Consider the following 26,473-nt stretch of genomic DNA (forward strand, 5'->3'; position numbering starts at 1 on the left):
ATATCCATAAAATTATAGAGTTTTTCAGACATTCTAACATTAAATGCAAAACTGACATGACCTTATACTGCTGTAGCTTTGGTGTGTAGTGTTTAAAGATATGCAACTCCAGTAAATTATCATTTATGTTATGCAAAAAATTCATGCTATGTATACTTGTATAGTTTTAACATTTTGATTGTAAATCATGACATTTGTATCAGTGGTTTTATGGTTCCTATACCAGTGAAATAACTATCACTTACAGATTACTATATGATATTCTGGCTGTGGTTCAGTTCTTATCATACCAACAGATACGTGTGTGCCTCAATGGCTCATATTCAAGTTTCTTACCCATGCATTTTATCAGGCATACCACAAGGAAGCATCCTGGGTCCTTTATTTTTTCTGGTTTACTATACTCTATTTTAATACATTTTCTTTTACAATGCAAAATGCTATAAGCCTACCCTAGATTCTCTCCAACTTCAACAAGATCTTGACACTACAAACAACACTCACTGAGACCTAGGCATTATCTTATCTACAGACCTCTCTATCAAGCACTGTATATCAGAGAATGTGATTAGGGATTATGGAGGTTGGCACTAGGAGGAGGATAAGGTTATATGAGCTTGATTTTTCATCGTTAGATGTTGCTTCAGTATGTCATTGACAGGTGCCTTTTGGCATTGTCTCTATGTGTTATGCTGTCTGTCTCCACTAGGTAGCTTTATCTAGTATCACAGGGGTACTTATATGCATTATAATTAAAAAATGTATTTTTTGCATAAAATACAGCAATTTGCTGAGTTTTGATTCATCAAAATATTGAAAGTCTCTCAGCATTGGGGACTGTACCCCCAGACCCTGCTTCTGGTACCTCACTACTGCTGTTGGAACCCCCTTTCAGAAAATCCTGGCTACTCCCCTGTAACATTCACCCCCAGCTGCACTATATACACTTCTCAGTCTGGGATCATAGTTATTGAAAACTTCCTGAACCTGAAACCTCCTCTGAGAATTTATAGATCTGCCACTGCAATAGGTTTGAAGCCAAAGCACCAGTAATGAATTATAATTTTGTGGATTATTTCAAAACAGGTATAGCATTTCATCTTTGGAATGGCAGATACAAAATAACAGTGTACAGGCTAAGTAGCACAGGTAAAATTAAACTCACACATGAACACTGGAATTTTTCCCTTATAATGTACCAGAGCTTTAAATAAAATCTTCTTGGATGTTCTGTATAGTAGAGTAGTAGTTTGTTTTTATTTATCAATACTGTGAAACTTCACAAATAGAAGGTTATACACAGTTAAAGTTTAGCTATTAATTGCAAAGTAATGATAACGTAGTGTGGATTTGAGCTGGTCAAGTGTCTGCAATTTTGACTGTTGTATTAGAGTATTCCAATTTTGCTTCAAAAGCATGTTTTTCCTATTAACCATCATTAAAGTGCTGATTGATACAACAATATTATAATTGCATTATTATATGCATCATTCTGTAAGTGCTGACTATATTATACTAGCAACAAGTGCGTACTGTAATATTATAAAAGAAAAATGGAAGTGTTATAAATTCATAAAGTTATACCACATTACAGCTACAGCAGTAAAAAGGCATGGGCAAGAGACTACTCTTGCCGAAGACGAACATAATCTGACTCCTCTACAGTCACACCATAACCACTTTCTTCACTAACTTTCCTTTTATTACTATTCATCTCCTCAGCAGTCACAACATAACCACTTTCTTCACTAACTTTCCTTTTATTACTATTCATCTCCTCAGCAGTCACAATATAACCATTTTCTTCACTAACTTTCCTTTTATTACTATTCATCTCCTCAGCAGTCACAATATAACCATTTTCTTCACTAACTTTCCTTTTATTACTATTTATCACCTCTGCAATAACAGCATTATCACTTTCTTCAAAAAATTTCTTTTGAATACTTTTTGGGGTGGTTTCCTGATAAGCTGGATTGGTACTAAGAATTATATCTTCGTAATTGACTAGCTCATCATACAGATGTAATGAGTCTCCATCTGCCTGATCAGTTTCATAAAAAACTGGGTTATGTTTGATTGTGGGTGCTTTAGTCATCTTGTTTACTCTTGGTGTACTACCAGATGTTGGTTTCCTTCTGCAATATACAGTAACCACTATTATCACCACTGTCAGCAGTGTGGTAACTAGGGCAACCATAATTCCTATTATCAGTCCAGTATTGGAAGCTGAAAAAGCATATGTATACAAAAGTAGTAGCACTTTGTTTAAACAAGTATACAGCATAAGTAATGATAATTTATATACAAAGACTTATAACACATTGTCAAACATCAAATTACAGTTGGTATGCTGGAGTGATTGCATTTATAAACCTTTTGTAGCTTGGGATTGTTTATTTATTGCAAGCACAATTCTACTAGCAACACATAAGCCTGTAAATACAGGGAATTAAACCAGAACCTTGACACACTAAAACTCTATTAAACATAGAAAAAAATCCCAGATTGTTTGCATTACAGCATTATTAATATCTATCTACACCAAAACACATGAGTGAGGTATAATAAATAACACAATAACTTCTATTTAAAGTACTTTGTGTTCACGAGATCAAAGCAAAAAGAGTGCTCTATTTTCCATAATGTGCTATATTTTCCATTTGCGTCACAATGGTACAGTTATGGAAAATAAAGAACAGTTATGCATTGATTGGAAAATAAATACGAAAACAAGATCACGTGTGTAACATTTCTAATCACCTAAAGTAGCCAAAAAGATACTATTTGCTTGTATTACTACCACAACTGTACTACATAGACACTTACTGATTGTCTGATGACTGAAAACCGACGCGGTTTGAATTCACGAAATGAACGCTCCAAACAAAACAACAAGACAGCACTCTAAACCAGTTAAAGCACCACTACGCTTGTACAATATGAAAATAAAAGCACTCGGGCATGGTCCCGAGCCTGTCTCTCGCCCACACCCTCGTGCTGTTATTTCCATATTGTACACGTGGCAGTGCTTTAACTAGTATGTATGGGTTAGGAACCCAGCTCAAGGTTCTTCATGCAAGGTTTTAGAAATTGAGATGACGCCACGGTTTCCAAAATTATAAAGAACCAATCACTTGGTTTCTAACCAACTTAAAACATGGCTTGGTGTTTTATTTTAACTGCATCATATTTTTAAAACCTACAATCATAAACAAGTTTTCAAAATTAGGGTTAAGTACATTTTGCTAAATTCTACACAATGAATGTGCTTGAAGTCTGAAAGATTACTTAACAGGTTTCTAGCCAACTCAAGGAGGTTTCTAATATGTTTCTTAGTGATATTAGAGACCTCATTAAATATCAAAGATCAAAGTATACTATGCGTGCCATGTTTAAATGAAAGATAGTACCATCACAAGAACACATAACAAGCTATTAAATTTTAATGATTAAGTGACATTCCATGGTAACAACATAATGATTCCTTACATTGAGAGCTACTAGCTGCACCGCCATCTGGTATTAATTCAAAAATTCCTATAAGACACACAACTTTAACACTATGAACATGTATCATACCATAATCATGGTAGTACTGTATAGTAACTTATTCTTTTGTCAAAATTCCCTGTTGTATGCTACATGAAGCTGCACTTATAAAATAATTCCATGGTTGCACTTGTATTTGCTTGGATAAGTGATCACACAAAGAGGGCTATTAGCCTGGTATGGGTTGGGAATTGTTACATACATACAGTATTAGCTGTAATATGGGTATTCAGGCTTTTTCTGCACTCAGGCCTCAGTCTCTGGAATGTCAGGTATAAATATCAAGCAAAGCTCTCATGCCCCTGTTACAACTATTATATAAATAATAATATTACATATTATATATGGTATGCCCCATACATAGATTGTTACATAACAAATTCTGACAACTATTATAGTATTAAAAAACCCAATATTATTACATTTACCCACTTTCAGTGTGAAATATCCACACTCCAGGTACCCCTACATTGCTGGTCTCATCAATGTTAACAATTTCTGGAGTTCGTGATCCAGGAATCATAATAGACTTAACGCCATCACCAGCATTAATACCTGCTAGAGCTTCATTTCCACCAAGTCCAATAACTCCACCAGACAAATCACCAGTAGTCCATTGTATTCTCCCATGAGCGTATAAGAATATTACAAATGACTTGTATCCATTAGTAGCTAGTACACACTGAAATGTGTTTGTCTGTAGCAAAAGTAATACAGATTAATAATGTGCATGGTGAGGAAATGATAATTTTAGGTAGCTGTATAAATTTCAATGTATAAGTGGTAAAATAAAATATTTTTATGTAGTGTATAGCTGAGAAGGACCCATTGAGTAGTGCAGTGAAGGAAGTTGGTGCTGCTAACTAGTCTGTACTCAATGAGTAGTGCAAAAAACAACAGTTCTACTATATTTAAAAGGTAGCAGGTGATATTACCAATAAAGCTCTTTCAAAACTCCATTCACCAGTAAAACCACTGATTCTTGCCAAGCCATGCCCTTCTGAAACCACCATTCCAGCTCTCCACACTACCCAGAAATGATGTCTGTTAAAACCCATCTACTGTAGCACTATAACATGACCAGATTTTCCAAAACCGTCCAAATTGCACATCAGGCAAAATCAAACTACCACCACCAGTGGATAGCTACACTAACGCACTACCAGATCTATAGGAACATAATATATACATATGTACATAATTAGCTAGCTATATAGATACAGTGTACATTGAGCACATCTTTGCACTTATAAAAATGTATGTAGAGTCTACTAAGGATGGATTCAGTGTTTATTCTAGGGCTGTTAGGGGGGAAATTTCCACCTCTAAAATCTCAGACTCACCCCCTAAAATTGTGAGTGACACTTAAGGTTGAGCTTGTTTTTTAAATGACACCCAAAATTTATCAAAATGCCCTCAGATTCAATCTCAGAGTGTTTTAGTATGTAAAATTTTCCCAGGTTAAAAATTGCAAATGCAACCTTAAAATGCTCTCAGATTTAGTATCAGATCATTAAATTTTTTTAAATCTCCTAGGTTACATAACTACATATATAACCAACAAAAATTCCTACTGACGTGATGGCTATTCAAGACCTAAGAGCCCAAGTTTCTTAGTTTTTTTTCTAAATAGCATGCTTAACTGTCAAAATGTGTGTCCCCTGGCATGCACAGCCAGCAAATATACCCACCGATTTAATCTCAGAAAGCCTCAGTGATTTAAAAAAATTCCATAACCACAAATATTCATTTCAAATATAGCCTAAGTTTCTTGGAAAACATCCATCCATGCAAACCTTTTAATTTGTTAGTGCTTGGTGGTATCATACAATAATGGTCAATACATTATCTCACACAATTTTTTTATTCAACAGTTTCAGCAAATGTAGTGTTTTAGTGCACTACTAATAGAATAATTGTGTACATGAAGTGTACATGGTTGTCCTAAAAATATTACATCATTATGTTATCACTACTACACTCATGCATCAACCATAGCACTGCACCCAAACACACTAAAATCAAAATCAACACTCATGACACAGTCTTAAATGACTAACCAGTTAATTACTATTTCAACCTTTTATGTAATTGTGAACTTGGACAACTATATGTAGGCTTTCACCTGGTCACCCCCCAAATTCCTGATTCTCCCCCCCCAAACAAGAAATCCTAGAATAAACACTGGATGGATTTGCACGCTGTGCCACATAGCAGTAATTAGTTGCATGGAAGTATAAAGTTCTGTAGTTGTGCTCACCCATCTCTGAATGTCTGGCTACCCCACTGATGATTCTTGTATTTCTTAGGCCTCTCTAATGTGGAAAACTACATCATTATGTATTTCCAGCACTTCTTACTTGTTTTGCTAAATAATGTGCTCAAAGTTTATTTTATTGTTGAGCATTAATTAATATTAATTGCAATGTCTCAAGGACACTAGCATACATGTGTGACTGTTATTTTATATCATAGTGACTGTTCTACTAGAGTATCTCAATCTCTAGTTGCCCTTCCTACACTAAGAAAATACTAATACTGTGTTTGACTGTTCTATTAGAGTACCGCAATAATTATCTTAATGAAAAATATGCTAATCCTTAGTGTCCATTTTTCAAGAACTCACAGCATTTTGCTCATTGTTGAGGCATTGCTTGTACCAGCCTATTTTTTTTCCAAAAGTTCTACTGGCAAGATTGGCTCATCCCTAGGCTTTTCACCTCAGTTTGCATATTGTTATGAACTCTTCATATGTATTACCTTGTCAGTACCTCCTTCATAATACCCAACAGCATACCATGTTGCAATAAACAAGTTTGTTATCTCAAAGTCTTCAGACATATTAAGCAGTACTCTTATTTCACTGCTTGCTCTGGCAAGGAGACTAGGATCAGTAGTTTCATGATAAAACACTTGTCCTGTTCCTCCGATGTCAACATCAGCCCAGTATGGTGCAATAAATCGGTGCATTGCGAATGGAAGTTTAGTAGGAGAATGATCATTAAAAGTGTTATTAAAACTAATGACTCCATTGTCCCCAACCTATTAAATCAATAAAGTTTAATGCCATTTTTACACATGAATTAATATACCATTACATGTAAAATATGAAGGTACATACAGTATGCATTGAATATGCTGTGCATGTGTGACTATATTTTAGAAAAGCAGCCTTTAAGGTTACGGAAGTTTTAAAATGCGTGGGCGGAACAAATTACAAAACCTGCTTTAACCCAAGCAGGGATAAATAATTTCAACAACTGTGTTGTGTTAGCAATACAACTAATTGTGTTTGTTTGTTTTTACTACAGAATAACGACTGTTCTTGGGTGTGTGGTCCACAGCAGAGCGATGTTTTATAAAAACGCGCCGCCAAAAACCAGACTAACAGATTACTGAATCCTTATAATTTCAACACAAGTGATTAAACAACTAAAATATCTAGGTCCTGTGGAAGCGATTTTTTAAGTTAGTGGTTGTATAGACGTTTTATTGAAGTTTTAGTAGTTTTTCGAGTGAAACAAACTCTTTGAAGGCTTGTATCTGAGTCACTGGGAAGAAACACGCCAAAAACGCTTCCACAGGACCTAATAAATTTAATATACAGTATCACTATGCCCCAGAAATGCCAATACAGCCTACAGCTTTTGCTGTACTTTGCGGCGGAAAAACATGGTAGTGACAGCTGGAACTGAGCGATGTACGGGCTGGCTTACTTGTGTTACTACAACAATTGTAGTGTTCCACCTGCCTCAAACTAAACTGTAGCTACATAAAAACATTAAATATGAAGGGCTTCACCTTCATTTGAAACTTTTCACGCTGCTAGACTGGTTTTATGATCTTCTCAAAAAGAATCGATAGGCATTCAAAATTTTGAATGATTGCCCGTGACTATACTGTAACCTTAATAATAGTGCTTATTCACTGTTGCAATAGTGTAAAAATTATTCCGTTGGCTGTTCTATCAGAGTAAGTGACTGCTCTGTTAGAGTATCTTGATTTCAACTACGTGAATTTGTATATTATGCCAATTATGCTCTTGAATCACTTCAAAATGCCAGAATAATTCCCAATTCTTTTACCTCATCATTATGCTCATAATTATGCAGGCATAATTCCCGGACTTTTACCGATAATTGGTACCTGCCGATAATTGGCGACTTATGCTATACTGCTTATTGGTTATAGTACTATATAGCGTATTGCATGATGTACATATGCACATACTGTATGTCTGTTAATCTTATGTACAGTATATCACTATAGCATGCATATATACATACACGTACGTAAATTCTGCTTATCCACTCATCATTAAATATAAAGTATCCTGACAAATCTAGTCCATCTGAGACAGCATCATTTTCCACTCTTAATGAATTATCATTTTGAGAATATCCAAAAGGGTAAAACTGTATCAACATTAATATGTATGCAATACTAATGAAACTAGTGGCTTGCACATTTACAATCATACAATGCTACTGCATGCTTGAATATTATTATTGATGATATTAAACTGTAACATAATGACAACTATATTTAAAGAATGTTGAATGAAAGAGATCAAATGAAAAGCATTACTTTAGTGTAGGTTAGAGACCTAGCACAAGGATCTTTGTGGATTTTAAAAACCTTGCTTTGCTTGGTTTTTAAAATCCACAAAGATCCGAGGGCGTGGTCTCTAACCGACTTAGAAAATGTATGTATTATACATATATATATATATATATATATATATATACCATCTTTGATATTGCTTTTTTCATACAAGCCTATATTTTGGAAGGCTGCACCTTTTTTCACAGCTAGGCTGTTTTGGATTAGATATCATTTCTTTTTGAATTTGTACAGTATATGCGAGCTTTTGTCTATCTTTCCACAGGTAAGTAGAAGAACTAGATTTTAAAATTATTTTGATGTAACTTCAAAAAAAGGTGTTACAGTACACCTATTGTCATGTACACATGTAGAATTTACTATTCCCTAAGGGAGTACTGTAGTGTGTGTGAATACCAAGATTGCTATTTTACTCCTCGTTAATAATGGAGTATTTGTGTACACCTTTGCAAAGTGAAACCCACCATCAGATGCTTCTATTGATAATTAAATTATAAGTACATTTTATACTCTAGTACTTTCAAATCACAAAAGCTCTATGCTATGATGGTCAGCCTATTTGCATACTGATTTATAAGCTGTTTCTGTCAGTAGTTTACCATGCAGATGTGTTAAATTGTCTTTAAGTGTTCAATTCTTTTTATTAGGTTATAATTAGGTAATCCAAAGGCTGCAGCACAAGTTGTTGATGGACCTTCAGTGCTGGTCACTGTAAAGCTTTAATAATAGCAATATTATTGTTCTTGTAATTTTTGAATTGCTTGTAACTTTGTACCATTTTTACCAATCTGTACACAAAATTTAATAGAGCTATAATATGCTCTTCATACCCTCAAATTTTCGTAATTTTTGTAAATGTTGCACAAAAAAACTAACAGAAGAAGATAAAGAAAAATATGAAAAAAATAAGATGAACTTTGAATGTGTGTATCAAAAAATGGCTAGACCCATTTTGCTTAATTTGGTATGGAGATATCCCATGATGCATGGATGTTATGTTATCTTGGTTCCTGTAAAATACTGTACATACTTACATACTTATGTCTGGACTCATTGGTTTTCCTTGGCTACACAACACTCAATTGTGTGTCCTGATCATACCAAACTGTAAAATAATTTCCTTACTTATATGCTAAAGCATTGCTGTGAGTGCTATACAGATAATAAAACACAAGGCATGTGGACAAGATGCTAATAAAGCACGTGAGAAGCCAAGTATTTGCCAAGTGCTCTTTTAGTATTGAGGCTAGGGCTGCACCAATTCTAGTATCGGTATTGGTATCGGGCCAATACTGCTGTTTTCATGAAGTATCGGAATCGGCCATTATATTGTTGCAGATACCGATTCTTATCACGTGCGAGAATAAAATAACGTTCGTTTATACTTGCTTATTTTACTAGCACAGTGGATGCCTAAAAGCATCAAGTATAACACTATAGCTAACTACCAGCAAAATTACTGATCTATGCATGCTGAAACCTATACGTGTGAAAACGCTTTACTGAGAAAAAGATCAATATACTCTAATAGAACAGTCAATAACTCTAATAGAGCAATCAGGTAGAAGTGACTGTTTCAGTATTAGAATATTTTGTTTTTGTAAGCACCACTATGATATTATCTACACTTCTCCAGAAGAATACTTGAATATCCACTGGTTTGCATTTCAGTGACTTCCTTCTTTGTGAATCTTGATTGGCTACTTCATTATAAACATGAACCATACTGAAAAAAATGTGTACAAGAATACCATGAAATACACTATATAACAAATGTGTGCACTATATCTATGAAGTAGCTACTTTAAGGTACTTGGTATCGGTACTTGTACTTGCAGATACTTCCCAGCTGAGTACTTGGTATTTGAAGTATCAGTAAAAAGTGGAATTGGTGCAGCCCTAATTGAGGCCAAGCGCCAAGTGCTTTATTATCATACAGTACGATAGTACTTTACATTAGGGATCATGCAGGTTTGGATTTTTCTGGCCAAAATATCACACAAGAACCAGCTTCACAATACCATCCTGGTAGCTTGGCAGTATTGGTTAGGTATAACCAAGCCCAAAAGTGCCTTCAGTATGACCTTAAATGCTTTCAATAAATTGTAGAGAATTTGAAAAAAAATGGAATTTCTACTGATGACTGACTGACTACCTGATTGCCTGATGCGCTCAGAAAAGCATAACTCAATAACAGTTAAGGCTACGAGCTTGATTTTTTACTGTTCGACCTCATTTCAGCCTGACAGTTCCTTTGGTATATATACCGCTGTATGCACATACAATGCACACATCATGGACTTACCTTTGTCCTCCTTTGTGTCCCATTTCTTTTTACTGACAGCCCAAGGTGTTCATTTGTGGTAGTGCAATGGCTTCCCTACATTTGTAAGCTGGAATCATCCATATTTTCAGTGGTGACTGGATTGATTGCAGAGGTGCTTCTCTTACTGTTCTTCATTTGTAATGCTGCACAATAGGATGACCATAGCTGAAAGTGAAGCAAAACGGCCACTTCACTTTCGAGCCATTAATTGATAGTTGGGGCACAAGTTCAGTCAAAAACATTACCTCTGACACTATTCTTTCTTTTGATGCGATATGGACGGGTCATAATAATGTTACAAAAAAGTAAACATAAAAGTATAGGGAAAAATTAACAATTTTAAGTTCGAATAGGGATCATATTATATAGAAAAGTAGGGAAACAAGAGAGGTTGCCTACACCTGCAGATATACTAGTGGACATTTAATCCCTACCTCAGTCATGGGTACAGATTGAATTAGGGATTTAGTGTCCACTAGTATAATCTGCAAGTGTAGGCGGCTTCCCTTGTTTCCTTACTTTTTCTCTGATCCCTAATCGAACTTAAAATTCTTAATTTTGTCTGTATAGCATGAACAAGGTGATGCTTTGATATATAAATTTTATGAAACTTCCTAGTGGATTGAAAGTCAGTACATAAAATTCATTGACATGGCACCTTGGTTGTACACTTACATGTGTTAATGGTAGTCCAGTTAATAATCCAGGTGCACATTATTACTATGTAGTATTTAAGCTTCCTTGCAGGCCTGTGTAATAATCGTAAACCTCAGTAATTTTCTGTGGACTAAGCTGTTGATTACTGAGTTCTGGTAAAATGTTTTCCGTGCCCAGATGGCCTGAGGGTTGCTGACAACAAAACTTCTGGTGCCTGTATTTTAATTACTGTCATATCAGTACGTACTTTATTAAGCTTTGAAGTACAGTTGGTGGGCTATAAAGTATGGTACACCTCAAATGTACTTTATAAAAAATCAAGTACACATTTTTGTTGGATGTTACCCACACAAAGTTCTGTAATAATACATACATAGAAATGCATACAGTATAACGAAATTATGTAGATATTTATACATACATGTATGTGAATTACCTCATATTCACAAGTATATATACTTGACTGGCATACACCTGCGAAAAGATAGAAAAGGATTAAATCAACACATGCTGTAAATAGACACAGTATAGTGTCAATCATATGCTACTTTTAATTTAAAGGCAACTAAATGTATTGCTCTTTGCAGGCATCTAACAACATGAGGTCGTGTAGCAGTAATCTCATTCAAGCTATTCTACTTATCCAACAATAGATGTATGTATCACCATCTGACAGGGTATATCCTATCCATTGAGACTGAATAGAGATCTGTGTGTGAAAGTACTAGGGTTTGACATGTTCTAGATTCTAGAACCACTCAATATAATTATGCTGACTTGTTTCATACTTTTATTATCAGCAATCTTTATTTCCCATATTTCAAGATTTCAAAACTATTTTACACTTCAGTAGTGTATATGGACTATGGACCTTATCTGCAATGATGTCAAAGCACAAAATGGTGGCCAATAGTGTGGACACTTTTGTACAGAAGGTAATGGGAGAGATGGCGGTTCACTATGTAAACGTTTAGCAAGGGGCAAGGTGAGGCATACATTAGGCCTGAGCCTAATATGCTCAAAAATTTACCTATTATTCTTTCCAGAATATCCCAAAATTTTCTCCTATTATTCTTTTTTTATTCTTGTATCTAACCTATTATTCCATAATAATGCTGATTTAGTTTCTGTGGCTATAGTCGCTTAGTTCTCAAGATGCTGATATAAGAAGTAGTTTTACCAGAATTAATTAATAGCTAGCCATAAATGAAGCATTCAACTTTACACATAATTGTTATAGCCATTACAACAGGCTTAAAATGCTATTGGGAGTAATAATTAAAGAGTTTTCAATTATCAGTGTTTTAACTACATGCTATATAAGTTTAGTGGATAATAATATTTATATGTTTGTTGAAAAACTTAAAAAAATACACTGGTATAAGATGTACAAGTTTCAGAATTGCAGATAATCCTGCAGTTAACCCCTTATGCTGTCTGCAGATTGTTAACATGAAACAATCTGACTGCTCTATTAGAGTATTTGAGCGTTTTATTAGAGTATATCGATCTTTTAGAGGCCTTCAGCCCCTTTCAACCAGCACTTGTATAATAATGCCAGCTATCTATCATTCTTAGTAGCTTAGTTCGTTCTTCTAGCCAATCAAGAAGAGGCACGCCCCTTAATTCCATTGATTATTCCCGTGACCGTCGATAATTCTAAAATCATTCCTGTAACCATCCTATTATTTCGGAATTATTCTCATGAAATTGGTGACCTATTATTCTCAAAAGTATGCCGGCATATTAGGCGCAGGCCTAGCATACATACTTAATCACAAGACAAATGCATGCGGTTTTGCATTGATACCAAAGCTTAAGTTTGGTTTCGTCTGGTGAGACTATTTCACATTGCCACATCACACTCTTACCTTTATTATCCAGTAGTTCCATGTTGTGAAATCCGCAAACAAAGCTCATTTTAGTGACTACATACATACGAAGTGCCCACACCAAACACGGCCATTTTATCAATTTTGATGTCATTGCGGATAAGGTCCATTGAGATTGCATATACTGTAGGTGTTTAGAGTTTTTTATTTATAATTTAAACAACCATACCTTTAATAAACTTCCAAAGGAGATTCTATAAAATAATCATGTTTTGACTAAAACTACCTTTCAAAGGTGATTTTAAGAGGGGCATTGCCTTCTCCTGGTGAAAAGAAATTTGAATATATTTGAGAACAGTTGCAACATTATTAATAATATTGCAAATATAGCCATGATTATTTTTTGTGTTTTAGCGTCAACTTAAAATTATATACATAATTCCTTTGTAACAGCTTGTAGATGAAACAGCTGCTGCACCCCTTGAAATTCAACTTAAAAATTAAAATATATTGCAGCATTTACTCTGTGGTCTCTGTATGACAGCTATTAGCTATTACTTCTGCTACAGACTGATAATGATGCACATTTATTAAATTAAATTCAGGAAAGATGATAATCAAATTTAGTCTCAAAATGCGATTTTTTTTTGTGGAGGTATGCCCCTGACCCCTCTAGATTAAAGCACGCTCTGCATGCTGATACTCTGTACCAATTATACAATTGTATTAATCAGTTCTCAATATTATAAACCCCCACTATACATCCCCCTGGTAGATCAACCACTGATTTATGGTTAAAGCTGAGACATTTAATTCACGCATCTGGTGATGGTCTCCCTAATTTCTTTACTTTTATTTTATTATAATGGTCCTTACTAGGTTACAAAATTTCTAAGATTCTTCCACTTGTTATTAATACATGTTGTGATTCCATATAGCTAACAGAAAATACAGCTAATAAATTCTCAATAGTTCAATATTTGGTCAGTGAGTCAGCCAGCCACCCAATTGGTCATTCAGTGAGTCTGTCCATCTGTTTGTTTAGCCATCAGTCAGTCAGTCAGTCAGTCAGTCAGTCAGTCAGTCAGTCAGTCAGTCAGTCAGTCAGTCAGTCAGTCAGTCAGTCAGTCAGTCAGTCAGTCAGTCAGTCAGTCAGTCAGTCAGTCAGTCAGTCAGTCAGTCAGTCAGTCAGTCAGTCATTTAGTCAGTCAGTCAGTCAGTCAGTCTCAGTTAAATATGAAGTAAACAAGTGCAGATATCTACTGTACATTTAAAAATTGGTTCTGCAATTATATAAAAATCATGTCAGATACACTAAAACAGATTTTTGATGGCTTTACAATCTAATGTACGTACAATCTGAGGAGCCAAGAAATTAACTACAGGAATTACAAAAAAATATAAATCAGCTATATATGAATTTAGTGACCACACATACAGTATGTACATATAAAATCAATGTAGGCATGTGTCTATTATACTGGAATAATAATCCAGAGATAATAGGTAGTGAAAAGGATCAAGGAATATTCGGATGAAGTCTAGTACAAAATTATAAATTTTGCTGTCGTGGCGGTATTGGAATTTAGTGCCCCAGTACATTATCTAGAAAAAATATCATGGTGTTACAATTTTATCATGAAACGTATTATAGATGACTGTTATATTAGAGTAGTTGACTGTTCTATTAGGGTATTTCGATCTTTTACAACAAATTTGGACATCCAAGTACCAGGCACTTGTTCCCAGTAGCACCTTGCGATTGTTTGTGGTGCAATATAATAATATTCTAGCCTCTAAAGAGCTGTCACAAACCTTTATCATAGATGAAAACCGTGGTAGTTCTATTGATATCATATGTTCATTTTACTGAAATCTAGATATCGTTTCATTGGAATACCATGGTATTAACTATAATACCGAGATACCGCCCAGCCCTAAGGCAAAGCATAGAAGACAACCCCTCATTGGAATCAGAACAGGCACAAGCCACAGGTGGGTTTGTTATTGTGGCATGAAATGATGACTGTTGTGCTTTATTTTGGCCTCTAGCTTGTGACTGTGGTACGGCTGGAAGACAGGCCAAAAATCAAGTAGTTTTTTTAAAATTCATTATTTGGCCTTCTGTGTTTTCTCACTTTTAATGCTGGATTTGATTATATGACTAGATTTGCAAAAAAGGGGTCTTCCGATGCCACACACATCTAATTTTATGAATGTGACCGGATTTGTGAAAGGGATTTTCCACACACATCCAGTTTATCAACTTTGACAATCCATAACTTGAGGTTGAATAAAGCTATTGACTTGAAATTCAGTTATGAGTGAGCACAACATAGCATAACAATTGGAGAAAAAGTCAGGTTTGCACATTTCTAAATTATGATCTTCCAATTGGATGTGTGTGGAAGACTCCTTTTTGCAAATCCGGTCACGAATTTGGGATATCATAACTTTAGTGTTCAAGAAACAAAAATACTCTATCTTTATCTATTCAGCTATGTTAGTGCTCACTACTTACCAAATTTCAAGTTGATAGTTATTAATTAATGAAGTTACGAATGGTTAAATTTGGTAAATTTGGAACACCCCTATTTGTAAATCTGGTGACAATTATGCACTAAGGCTATTCCACAAAGGCGATATTCATAGCTTATGATATTTCTATGATGGGTTTCATGGCAGAATTTTTGCAGGCTCAGATCATTTGGGTATTAAACAATTTGATATATATTTGCCAAATGTACACTATTATGTAGCAGATTTTGACAATTAAAAAGTTTAATAGTGACAGGAACCTGCAATTACATTCACACACTTTCTCCAATTACAAACATCCATACTCCAGGTATCCCTACATTACTGGTCTCATCAATGTTAATGATTTCTGGAGTGAGTGATCCAGGAATAGTGTAGGAGGTTAAACCATTATTAATTCCTGCCAGAGCTTCCACTCCACCAAGACCATTTACACCACCATTATGATTACCAGTGGTCCATTGTATTCTGCCATAGGCATATAAGAATATCACAAATGATTTATGGCCATTAGTGGCTAGTACACACTGGAATGTGTTTGTCTGTAGCAAAAGTACAATAATACAGATTGATACTGTGTTAAAGGAAAATGGTAGTTTTATGTATCTGCATAAAATAGTGAGTTATAAGTGGTGAAACAAAATATTTTTATGTGGTTAGAGCTGAGAAAGAGGTACAGACACACATTGAGTAGTATAGCCAAGGATGTTGGTGCTACTTGATAGTCTATACTCGCTGTTTAACAGGAAGATTTTCATGCATACATAGCCAGATTCAAAGGATACAGTAGTTCTATTTCCACTGACTTTAAACAATACAACTGCTAGACTAGAACAATCCCATTTTGTATTTTTTGTGATAGAAAATAAATTCTCTTCAGTCATTTTCACTATTAAGGCATACAATTGAGGGCTTTGCAGAAGCAAATGGGATTTCTAAAAGAATGTGTAAAATTGTATAATCAGCATCACGATAATTTATTTTATTTTGTTTTTGCACAAAAGTTCTGCAAATGTAGATTTTGCTGTAAGTAAATGTATTTGCAACTACAACTTATACTTGCCTATGCCATTGAGAGTTGTTAGTACTAACAGTATATATGCGCATAAAACTTATTTTTAGTGTATATATTTGTAAAGGCCCAGCCAGGAATGATCGGTGACAGATCCAAGGGGGTTCCAAGGAGCTCTCCTTTTGGAAGAGCCTTATTTGTAATATCACTTGCGGTGAGCATGTGCTTGCCCAAATGTTCCCTTGACAATGGTGCCTACTCTTTATTGCTGTAATTAAGAATATTACATGCATCAGAAGAAAATTACTGGGGAATTCTATATGGAAGTAGGCTATTCACATCAGTACACATGATTATTTGGTATTACCTTGTCAGTACCTTCTGCATAATACCCAACAGTATCCCATGTTGCAATAAACAAGTTTGTTATCTCAAAGTCTTCAGACATATTAAATGGTGCTCTTATTTCACTGCTTGCTCTGGCAAGGAGACTAGGATCAGTGGTTTCACGATAGAACACTTGTCCTGTTCCTCTGATATCAACATCAGCCCAGTATGGTGCAACAAATTTGTGCATTGCAAATGGAAGCTCATTAGGAAAAAACCATTAAAAGCAGCATTAAAACTGATAACCCCATTGTCACCAACCTATACAGGTACCATATACAGTGTATATATATATGTTATATCAAGGCACACAGTAGTGTTTTGTGCAGCCTAAAAAGCTAAAATGCCACACAGTGAGCATATTGACAGGAAGAAAATTTCACACAAATGTAGTTCTGTGATCCCTTAACTGATAGCAACTAATTTTATTGTAGAGTTGCCTGCCAGGTAGGGGAGTCCACATACTAAATTTGAAGTAAACCACTCCAGCCATTTCTGAGATATGAGCAGTCAAGGTTTAGTTATTTTTCTTGCTTTTTCTTCTTTTGCACACTTTGCAAAATCCGCCATAAAACACAAATGCATATTCCTGTCAAGCTGAAATTTGGCACATTTAAAGGAGTTATTAAAGCAAATTTCAGTACCTATTATGGTGGGAATCCTATCAACATTCATGGAGTTACAGTATAACCAATTGTTTGTGTAATATTAGATCAAACTTCTTTCACACTTACAGAGTAAACCACTTCAAGAAATCATCTTAAAATTGGCTGTAGTTAGAGTAACCATTGTAGGAGTGCCTTTTTGGTGGTTTAAAAGCAATCAAGATTAAGACCACAAAGATACAATGTAAAAAAAACCAACAGTGTGTAATGATCACGTGATCAAGTTTTGTTAATAAAACACTTTTGCCTACTAGGCAAACCACTTATAAGAAGAGCTTTAAAACTGGCATAATTATTGTAGAACAACCTTTCAGTGGTTTAGAAGAATTATCACTGAGTTATATTGCGAAAACCAACTACATATAACAAATGCATCAAGACATCCTATTAGAACATTCAGTAAGTGGCAAGTCATCCTGCACTACAATCAAGTCACTATATTAGAGAGTTCAGCCACAAACAAGTAACCCTGTAGAGATATCAGCTATGGACAGTCATCCTGTAGACATATCAGCTTCAATAAAGTCACCATGTTGAGAGATCAGCCACAAACAATTCACCCTGTAGAGAATTCAGCTACATACAAGTCACCATGTAGAGAGTTTAGTCACAAACAAGTCACCCTGTAGACACATCAGCTACTATCAAGTTACCATGTATAGAGTTCCGCTACAAACAAGTCACTGTAGAGAGTTCAGCCATAAAACAAATAACCCTAAAAATTTTCAGCTACGGACAAGTCACCCTGGAGACAGATCAATTGGCCACAATCAAGTCAACATGTAGAGAGTTCAACTATAAACAAATCACCCTGTAGAGTGTTTGGTGTTGTAAAAGTCACTACACATAACACCCTGTACAGGGTTCAGCTGCGTGAAAGTTCACCCAAATAGATAGTACATGATAATCATTTTATTCTGTTTCAAAGTTATAACAGACACACAGATTCACAAAAGTAGTAGTCTTTTTATTGTTCAATGGTTCCTGTAATAAAGAAAAAACAACATGAAAGGAAGCTGGCCATAGGCCAGCTTTTGGGCTTATTATTACAAAAACAAGTGATGTCTGTAGTAAAAATAACCAAGCTGTAAAAAGGGGTTGTGGCACTTAAAAAACCAAAATGAAAAAAGTGAACTCAAAAGTGGTGGCTGCAATGATGCTAATGCCAATCTTTTTTTTATGATGACGGTGTGATCATTAAAAATGATTGGCCCATTTCTTAGCTGCCATCTTTGATTTCACAACTTGTTTCATCCTGGCCGCTTTGAAGGACTGTACCCTTTTTTGCATCTTGGCTGTTTTGGTACAGTACAGTATATTATCGTATTTATTCATTTATTAATAATTTAAGCCATTACATGTAAAACATGAAAGTGATAACAGAGTATGTAATCAATACAAGTATAAGGAAAAAAATGGGAATTTTAAGTTTGATTAGGGATCATAGAAAAGGTACGTAAACAAGGGAGATTGCCTGCACCTGCAGATATACTGGTGGACATTTACTCCCTACTTCTATGCCCATGACTGAAGTAGGGATTAAATGTCCACTTATCTGCAAGTGTAGGTGACCTCCCTTGTTTTCATACTTTTTTTATATGATCCCTAATTAAACATAAAATTTTTTTCTTATACTTGTTTACTCTTTTGTAACATGATTATTACTGATGAGCACATGCATACTGTGTCAAAGAAAGAATGGCACCAGAAATAATACATGGCCCAATATGAATTACAGACTCAAAAGTGAAGTAACCATTATGCTTCACTTTCAGCAATGTTCAAGGAGAAGTGCCTCTGCAATCAATCCAGTCATCACAGAAAATATGAATGATTCTAGCTTACATATTTAGGGAAGCCATCACATACACTACCGCAAATTGACACCTTGGTCTGTCAGCAAAAATAAATGGGACATAAAGGAGGACAAAGGTAAGTCCATGATATGCATATTGTACATACTGCAGTATGCCTAAAGGCACCTGTCAGGCTGAAATGACATCAAACAGTGAAAAATCAAGCCTGTAGCCTTAGCCGTTATTGAGTTACATTTGTCTGAAGGCATTAGTAAGTTAGTAAGTAAATAAGTTAGCTAGCAAGTCAGTCAGTCAGTCAGTCAGTCAGTCAGTCAGTCAGTCAGTCAGTCAGTCAGTCAGTCAGTCAGTCAGTCAGTCAGTCAGTCAGTCAGTCAGTCAGTCAGTCAGTCAGTCAGTCAGTCAGTCAGTCAGTCAGTCAGTCAGTCAGTCAGTCAGTCAGTCAGTCAGTCAGTCAGTCAGTCAGTCAGTCAGTCAGTCAGTCAGTCAGTCAGTCAGTCAGTCAGTCAGTCAGTCAGTCAGTCAGTCAGTCAGTCAGTCAGTCAGTCAGTCAGTCAGTCAGTCAGTCAGTCAGTCAGTCAGTCAGTCAGTCAGTCAGTCAGTCAGTCAGTCAGTCAGTCAGTCAGTCAGTCAGTCAGTCAGTCAGTCAGTCAGTCAGTCAGTCAGTCAGTCAGTCAGTCAGTCAGTCAGTCAGTCAGTCAGTCAGTCAGTCAGTCAGTCAGTCAGTCAGTCAGTCAGTCAGTCAGTCAGTCAGTCAGTCAGTCAGTCAGTCAGTCAGTCATGTACTATATATACTAATGTGTGATATATGCACATTCTGGACAAACATTATACATACACCTGTATCCTATATACCATGCATTATAGCATGCATGCATGCACATACATAAATTCTGCTTATCCATTCATCATTAAATACAAAGTATCCTGACAAATCTATTTCATCTGAGACAGTATCATCTTCCACTCTTAATGTGTTATCATTTTGAGAATATCCAAAAGGGTAAAACTGTATCAAACATGTATGAAAAAAGGAAAAATAACTAGTGACCTGCACATTTTTTACAATACTTTATGTTTGAATGAGATTTTAAACTGTAAGATAATGAAAATGTCATGTGGAAAATTTCAGTTAAATATTTTAATTAAAGTTGTTGTGTGGTTTAGGACTATTAAAGTGGCGATAAAGCAATGACGCACACAAGAAGCCATAGCAAATACATATGATGTAACATATCATATACTATGCAATTTCTGGTAAATCAGGCAGGGCTAATTAGGTGCTACACCATAATAAACTTACCAAGCATAAGGCATGAGTAACAGGTGAGTTGTTAGCGAAAACGCGAAAACAACAAGCAGCTGCTGTTACACAGTTCAGGTGGAATGTAACTCACCTTTACAACAAATTAACAACCTTGACAATGTGAAAACAAGTGCCGCGAATAATTATTATTTGTTTCAATTCACCTTACAGCCTGTTACAAACATGATCTTTTCTTTGTAGATATGGGTTGAACAGCCACGAAACTTCTTATGAGAATGGTAAGCAGTAGTGCCTAAATAATTCTACGTATCAGTATATCATATATTCATTCTGTGGCTTCTTCGCTTGGTGAGAACGGTGAAACAAGGCTCTCATCATCTGCTTGTAAATGCCATATATTACGACTTGTAAATCGCTTCCACTTATTGATACGTAGAATGATTCTTGTAATAGTATGCTTTCATCATGTGAAGTATTGGAGCTAAAACTTGAGGTTATTGAGAAATAACGTGTCTTCTATGGTCCACTAAGTACCACCGATTTCTTGCTTTGAGAGCAATTCTACACTTTATACTCTCTACGAATGATAGATTCCTATATGTGTAGTTTACTTGCATGCAAAATTAAGTACTAGCTTTCAATATGTCTTAAAATTGCGACCATGTTGAGATACAGCAGATTGTTGTCAAGAATACGCATTATTGCTTTAGTGCCACCTTAAGGAGTTTAAAGGGGACATTGGAAACAGCTGAAATTGAAAACTGAAACTGAAAACTAAAATTGGCCAAAATTTCATATTAACAGGTACCTCTTAACAAAGACCACCTCTATAATAAGACCGACTCTAATAAAACCACTTCATTGTAGTAGTTATTTCAAGTAGGTCAACAAATATGGCTAAGGTGTACTCATTATGTAATAAAGTATCAATCAATCAGTCAGTCAGTACTTAAAGTTAAAATGACAGCTGTGGGGTTGTACAAAAGGATATACTACAGTATCTTACTATGTCAAGACCTAAAGTCCATGGTCATGTCACAAATGAAAATGGAGTAATTGCATGCATAATTTACTCTGCTGATACTGGATTGATAATGGATTTCTTATGAATTGTGCATGATTTAAGAGTCGCATAGTTAAATTAATGATTTTAGACTTTGTGTCTTGGTAATAGTTAGACACTAGTAATAGGCATCTTTGAGAATTTAAAAACCTTGAGGTGATGTCAATAACTACCTGCGCCTTGGTAATTATTGATGTCACCTCAGGTTTTTAAATCTTCAAAGATACCTATCATGAGTGTCTAACTATTATCAAGTCGTAAAGTCCAACACGCAACATGCACAATTCATGAGAAATCCATTACCGAATCCAGTATCAGTGGAGTAAATTATGCATGCAATTGCTCCACTTTTATTTGTGACATGACCATGGACTTTAGGTCTTGGCATGGTAAGATAGTACATTGTTTTGTACAACTGCAGCTGTCATTTTAACTTTTAAGTACTGACTACTTGATTGATACTTTATTACATTATGAGTACACCTTAGCCATATTTGTTGGACCTACTTGAAATAACTACTATAATGAGGTGGCCATATTAGAGGAGGTCTTATTATAGAGGTGGTCTTATTACAGAGACGATCTTTGTTAAGAGGTACTTGTTAATATGAAGTTTTGACCAATTTTACTTTTTCAGTTTCAGTAGTTTTCAATTTCAGCTGTTTCCAATGTCCCAGTTTAAAGTCCTAAAAGGGTAAGCCTTATTTTATTAATAGTGGTTATTTTGTTATTTGTAATGTGGGTGTGGTCTGTTTCAAAAACATGCCAAAGTACTTGTGAATAAGCCACTGTATAGCACTCGTTTTCAACCAAACTTAAAGCCTCAACTCCTTTATATAATCATCTGGCTGAGCTTCATTCAGATGTACAGTAGCATGGACAAGTGGGCTACATTGTGAATGTAGCCCAGGTGGCTCTTTTGGTCCACTCATGAATTGTGTTATATCAAGACACACGGTAGTGTGTCGTGCGGCCCAAGAAGCCGGCGTGCCACCCGTGAGTATATTAACAGGAAGAAAGAAAACACATTTTCACACCTATGTAGCTCTGTGATCCTTTATCCGATTGGAACCAAATTTGCTAGACAGATGCCGGCCAGCAAGGGGAGTCTACACGCCAAATATGAAGAAAATCGCTCCAGCCATTTCCGAGATACGAGCGTACAAAATTTCGTTTTAATTTCTTCGTTTTTTCTTCTTATTCTTCTTCTACTTCTTCATTTCGCACACTTCGCAAAATCCGCCATAAAACATGAATGCGTGCTCAGATCGGGCTGAAATGTGGCACACTTAAAGGGCTCATTAAGGCAGATCTCTGTACCAACTTTGGTAGGAATCCGATGAACGTTCACGGATTTATGACCAATTATTTACGTAAAACAACTTTCAAACAAGTGGGGCGATGATTACTCTGTTGTCATGGGGTGGTTAAGGTGCTGTCTATCTTTTTCTCTCTTGCGGTCCTCCATACAATGCATCCGCGGAGCCCGCTCATCCATCGGTCACTATGTTAAGACTCCCCCAATTGTGGAGCTGATTCGGGCAGAGTCTCAGTTTGCCGTGGACTAAGAAAGTCCCGGTTTGTCCAGCACAGGCCATTTATGTGCTGGGGGTGGTAGGCAAGGGCAGTCCATCAAGCCCGGGTAAAAAAAAAAAAAAAAAAAAAAATTATTTACGTAAAATAAGGTCGAAGGTCTGTCACACCTACAGCGTAAATCCCTTTGAGGAATCAGTTGAAAATTGCTATGTAGATGGAGCAACCATCGCAGGAGTGCCTTTTTGTGGTTTGAAAGGAATCGGGATAAAGACCACGGAGATATGACACAAAACCTGACCTGTATCAAAATTACGCGATCGATTTTTATGAATAAAAATACTATTAGTTTTCTTGTCTATCAGGCAAACCGCTTAGAGCAAAGAGTCAGTGTGTAGCTGGAATAATCATCATAGAAAGTCCTTGCAGTAGTACAGAAGAATCGGATTACAAACCACTGAGTTATCATTCGAAAGGCAACTACGTGTAGCAAATGCGAGATCGAGATACTCTAATAGAACAGTCACCCTAATAAAGCATTCAGCTGCATTTATAATTTACTCAATTATATTACATTGCAAGTTATTCTGTAGGGAATTCAGCTACAAACAAGTCACCCTGTAGTTAGATCAGCCAGAAGAAGGTACCTAATAGAGAGTTCAACTACAAAGAAACCATCATGTAGAGAGTTCAGCTCAAACAAATTGCCCTGTAGAGAGATCAGCTAGAAGAAGTTACCTTGTAGAGAGTTCAGTTACAAAGAAACAATCATGCAAAGAGTTCAGCTGCAAACAAATCACCCAGTAGAATGTTCCGCTACGAACAGATCACACTGTAGAGAGTTCAGCTAGAAGAAGTCACCTTGTAGAGAGTTCAGCTGCAAATAAATCACCCTGTAGAGAATTCAGCTACAAAAAAATCACCCTGTAGAAAGATCAGCTAGAAGAAGTTACCTTGTAGAGAGTTCAGCTACAAAGAAACCACCATGCAGCTGCAAACAAATCACCTGTAGAGAGTTCAGCTAGAAACAAGTCACCCTGTAGAGAGATCAGCTAGAAACAAGTCACACTGTATAGAGTTCAGCTAGAAGAAGTCACATTGTAGAGAGTTCAGCTACAATGAAACTCCCATGTAGAGAGTTCAGCTGCAAACAAATCACCCTGTAGAGAACTCAGCTACAAACAAATATGCCCTGTAAAAAGATCAGCTAGAAGAAGTTACCTTGTAGAGAGTTCAGCTACAACGAAACCACCCTGTAGAGAGTTCAGCTACAAACAAATCACCTGTAGAGAGTTCAGCTAGAAACAAGTCACCCTGTAGAGAGATCAGCTAGAAACAAGTCACTTTGTAGAGAGTTCAGCTAGAAGAAGTCACATTGTAGAGAGTTCAGCTACAAAGAAACCACCATGTAGAGAGTTCAGCTGCAAACAAATCACCCAGTAGAAAGTTCAGCTATGAACAGATCACCCTGTAGGGAGATCAGCTAGAAACAAGTCACCCTGTAGAGAGTTCGCCTAGAAGAAATTACCTTGTAGAGAGTTCAGCTACAAAGAAACCACCATGTAGAGAGTTCAGCTGCAAACAAATCACCCAGTAGAAAGTTCAGCTATGAACAGATCACCCTGTTGAGAGTTCAGTTAGAAACAAATCATCCTGTAGAGAGTTCAGCTATGAAAAGATCACGCTGTAGAGAGTTCAGCTAGAAGAAGTCACCTTTTAGAGAGTTCAGCTACAAAGCAACCACCATGTAGAGAGTTCAGCTGCAAACACATCATCCTGTAGAGAATCCAGCTACAAACAAATTGCCCTGTAGAGAGACCAGCTAGAAACAAGTCACACTGTAGACAGATCAGCTAGAAGAAGTTACCTTGTAGAGAGTTCAGCTGCAAACAAATCACCCTGTAGAGAATTCAACTACAAACAGATAACCCTGCAGAGAGTTCAGCTAGAGTCAAGTCACATTGTAGAGAGAATCCTGTAAAGAGTTCATCTACGTACAAGCAGATCACCCTGTAGAGAGTTCAGCTACATTTCAAGTCACCCAGTAGAGAGGTCAACTGCAAATTATCCTGTGGGGATTAATTGACATGTAATAAATATATGCTCTCTTTTTATATTATGAACTCTTGATATATGCATTATATATATAATTTGTACATTTACTGATAAAATGAGAATGAGTTAAAGTATTTATATTATCTGCTTCATCTTTCTTTTTCCTGTGGTAAAGAAAAATATTTAGGTTAAAAAGCCCCAAAGCTGGCCATAGGCTGGCTTTGGGGTATACAAATACAAAAAAAGTGAAATCTAATCAAAAACAGCCAAGCTGTAAAAAAAAGGAGTGCGGCCCTTGAAAAGGCTATGGTGAAAAAAGATGTGAAATCCAAGGTGGCAGCCAAGAAATAGCTGTGATGGTAGGTTAATGGTAAAAATTTTAATAACGACAATTCAGGTGAATTTTGTGCCAATTGACCAAGGGGCACCAAATTCACCTGAAGTGTTGTTATTAAAATTTTTACCATTAACCTACCATCACAGCCATTTCTTGGCCGCCACCTTGGATTTCACATCTTTTTTCACCATAGCCTTTTCAAGGACCGCACTCCTTTTTTTACAGCTTGGCTGTTTTTGATTAGATCAAGACACACGATAGTGTGTCGTGCGGCCCAAGAAGCCGGCGCGCCACACCGTGAGTATATTAACAGGAAGAAAGAAAACGCAATTTGCACACCTATGTAGCTCTGTGATCCCTTATCCGATTGAAACCACATTTGCTGGAGACGTGCCGCCCAGTTAGGGTAGTCTACATACCAAATTTGAAGAAAATCGCTCCAGCCATTTCCGAGATACGAGCGAACAAAATTTCGTTTTAATTTCTTCGTTTTTTTCTTCTTCATCTTCTTCATTTCGCACACTTCGCAAAATTCGCCATAAAACACGAATGCGTGCTCGGATTTGGCTGAAATTTGGCACACTTAAAGGGCTCATTAAGGCGGATCTCCGTACCAACTTTGGTAGGAATCCGATGAACAATCACGGAGTTATGACCGATTATTTGCGTACAATAAGGTCGAAGGTCTGTCACGCCTACAGGGTAAACGCCTTGGAGGAATCAGTTGAAAATTGATATGTAGATGGAGCAACCATCGTAGGAGTGCCTTTTTGTGGTTTGAAAGGAATCGGGATAAAGACCATGGAGATATG

General features: G+C 36.2%; 2 protein-coding genes across 5 annotated transcripts in view; both read right to left on the minus strand.

Moving 5' to 3' along the window:
• Nucleotides 1–1,454: 1,454 nt before the first annotated feature.
• LOC136263142 (alpha-tectorin-like) lies at nucleotides 1,455–12,139 on the minus strand. Of its 2 annotated transcripts, none has more exons than XM_066057652.1 (6): nucleotides 11,595–12,139; nucleotides 7,845–7,967; nucleotides 6,313–6,594; nucleotides 4,108–4,249; nucleotides 3,493–3,540; nucleotides 1,455–2,229 (listed from the first exon to the last, which is right to left on the minus strand). In XM_066057652.1, exons 1-6 carry the CDS (start codon nucleotides 11,697–11,699, stop codon nucleotides 1,625–1,627), a joined length of 1,305 nt encoding a protein of 434 aa, XP_065913724.1. In that variant the 5' UTR covers nucleotides 11,700–12,139; the 3' UTR covers nucleotides 1,455–1,624. The 2 variants fall into 2 exon arrangements, with proteins under 2 accessions (XP_065913724.1, XP_065913716.1); XM_066057644.1 differs by having other exon boundaries at nucleotides 3,985–4,249.
• A 2,205-nt stretch (nucleotides 12,140–14,344) lies between these two features.
• LOC136263155 (uncharacterized) overlaps nucleotides 14,345–26,473 on the minus strand; it is a 31,917-nt gene continuing 19,788 nt past the window's right edge. The window contains exons 5-8 of one of the 3 annotated variants that reach the window (XM_066057668.1): nucleotides 20,293–20,415; nucleotides 16,908–17,188; nucleotides 15,809–16,070; nucleotides 14,345–14,369 (exon numbers count right to left, since the gene is read on the minus strand). In XM_066057668.1, the coding sequence (XP_065913740.1) occupies nucleotides 17,003–17,188; nucleotides 20,293–20,415 (309 nt within the window). In that variant the 3' untranslated portion in view covers nucleotides 14,345–14,369; nucleotides 15,809–16,070; nucleotides 16,908–17,002. Of the gene's footprint in view, nucleotides 14,370–15,808; nucleotides 17,189–20,292; nucleotides 20,416–26,473 lie in introns of those variants that run through there. The other 2 variants (XM_066057661.1, XM_066057676.1) reach the window with 2 other exon arrangements.

Source organism: Dysidea avara, chromosome 1 (genome assembly GCF_963678975.1).
Source record: "Dysidea avara chromosome 1, odDysAvar1.4, whole genome shotgun sequence".
Lineage (NCBI taxonomy): Eukaryota > Metazoa > Porifera > Demospongiae > Dictyoceratida > Dysideidae > Dysidea > Dysidea avara.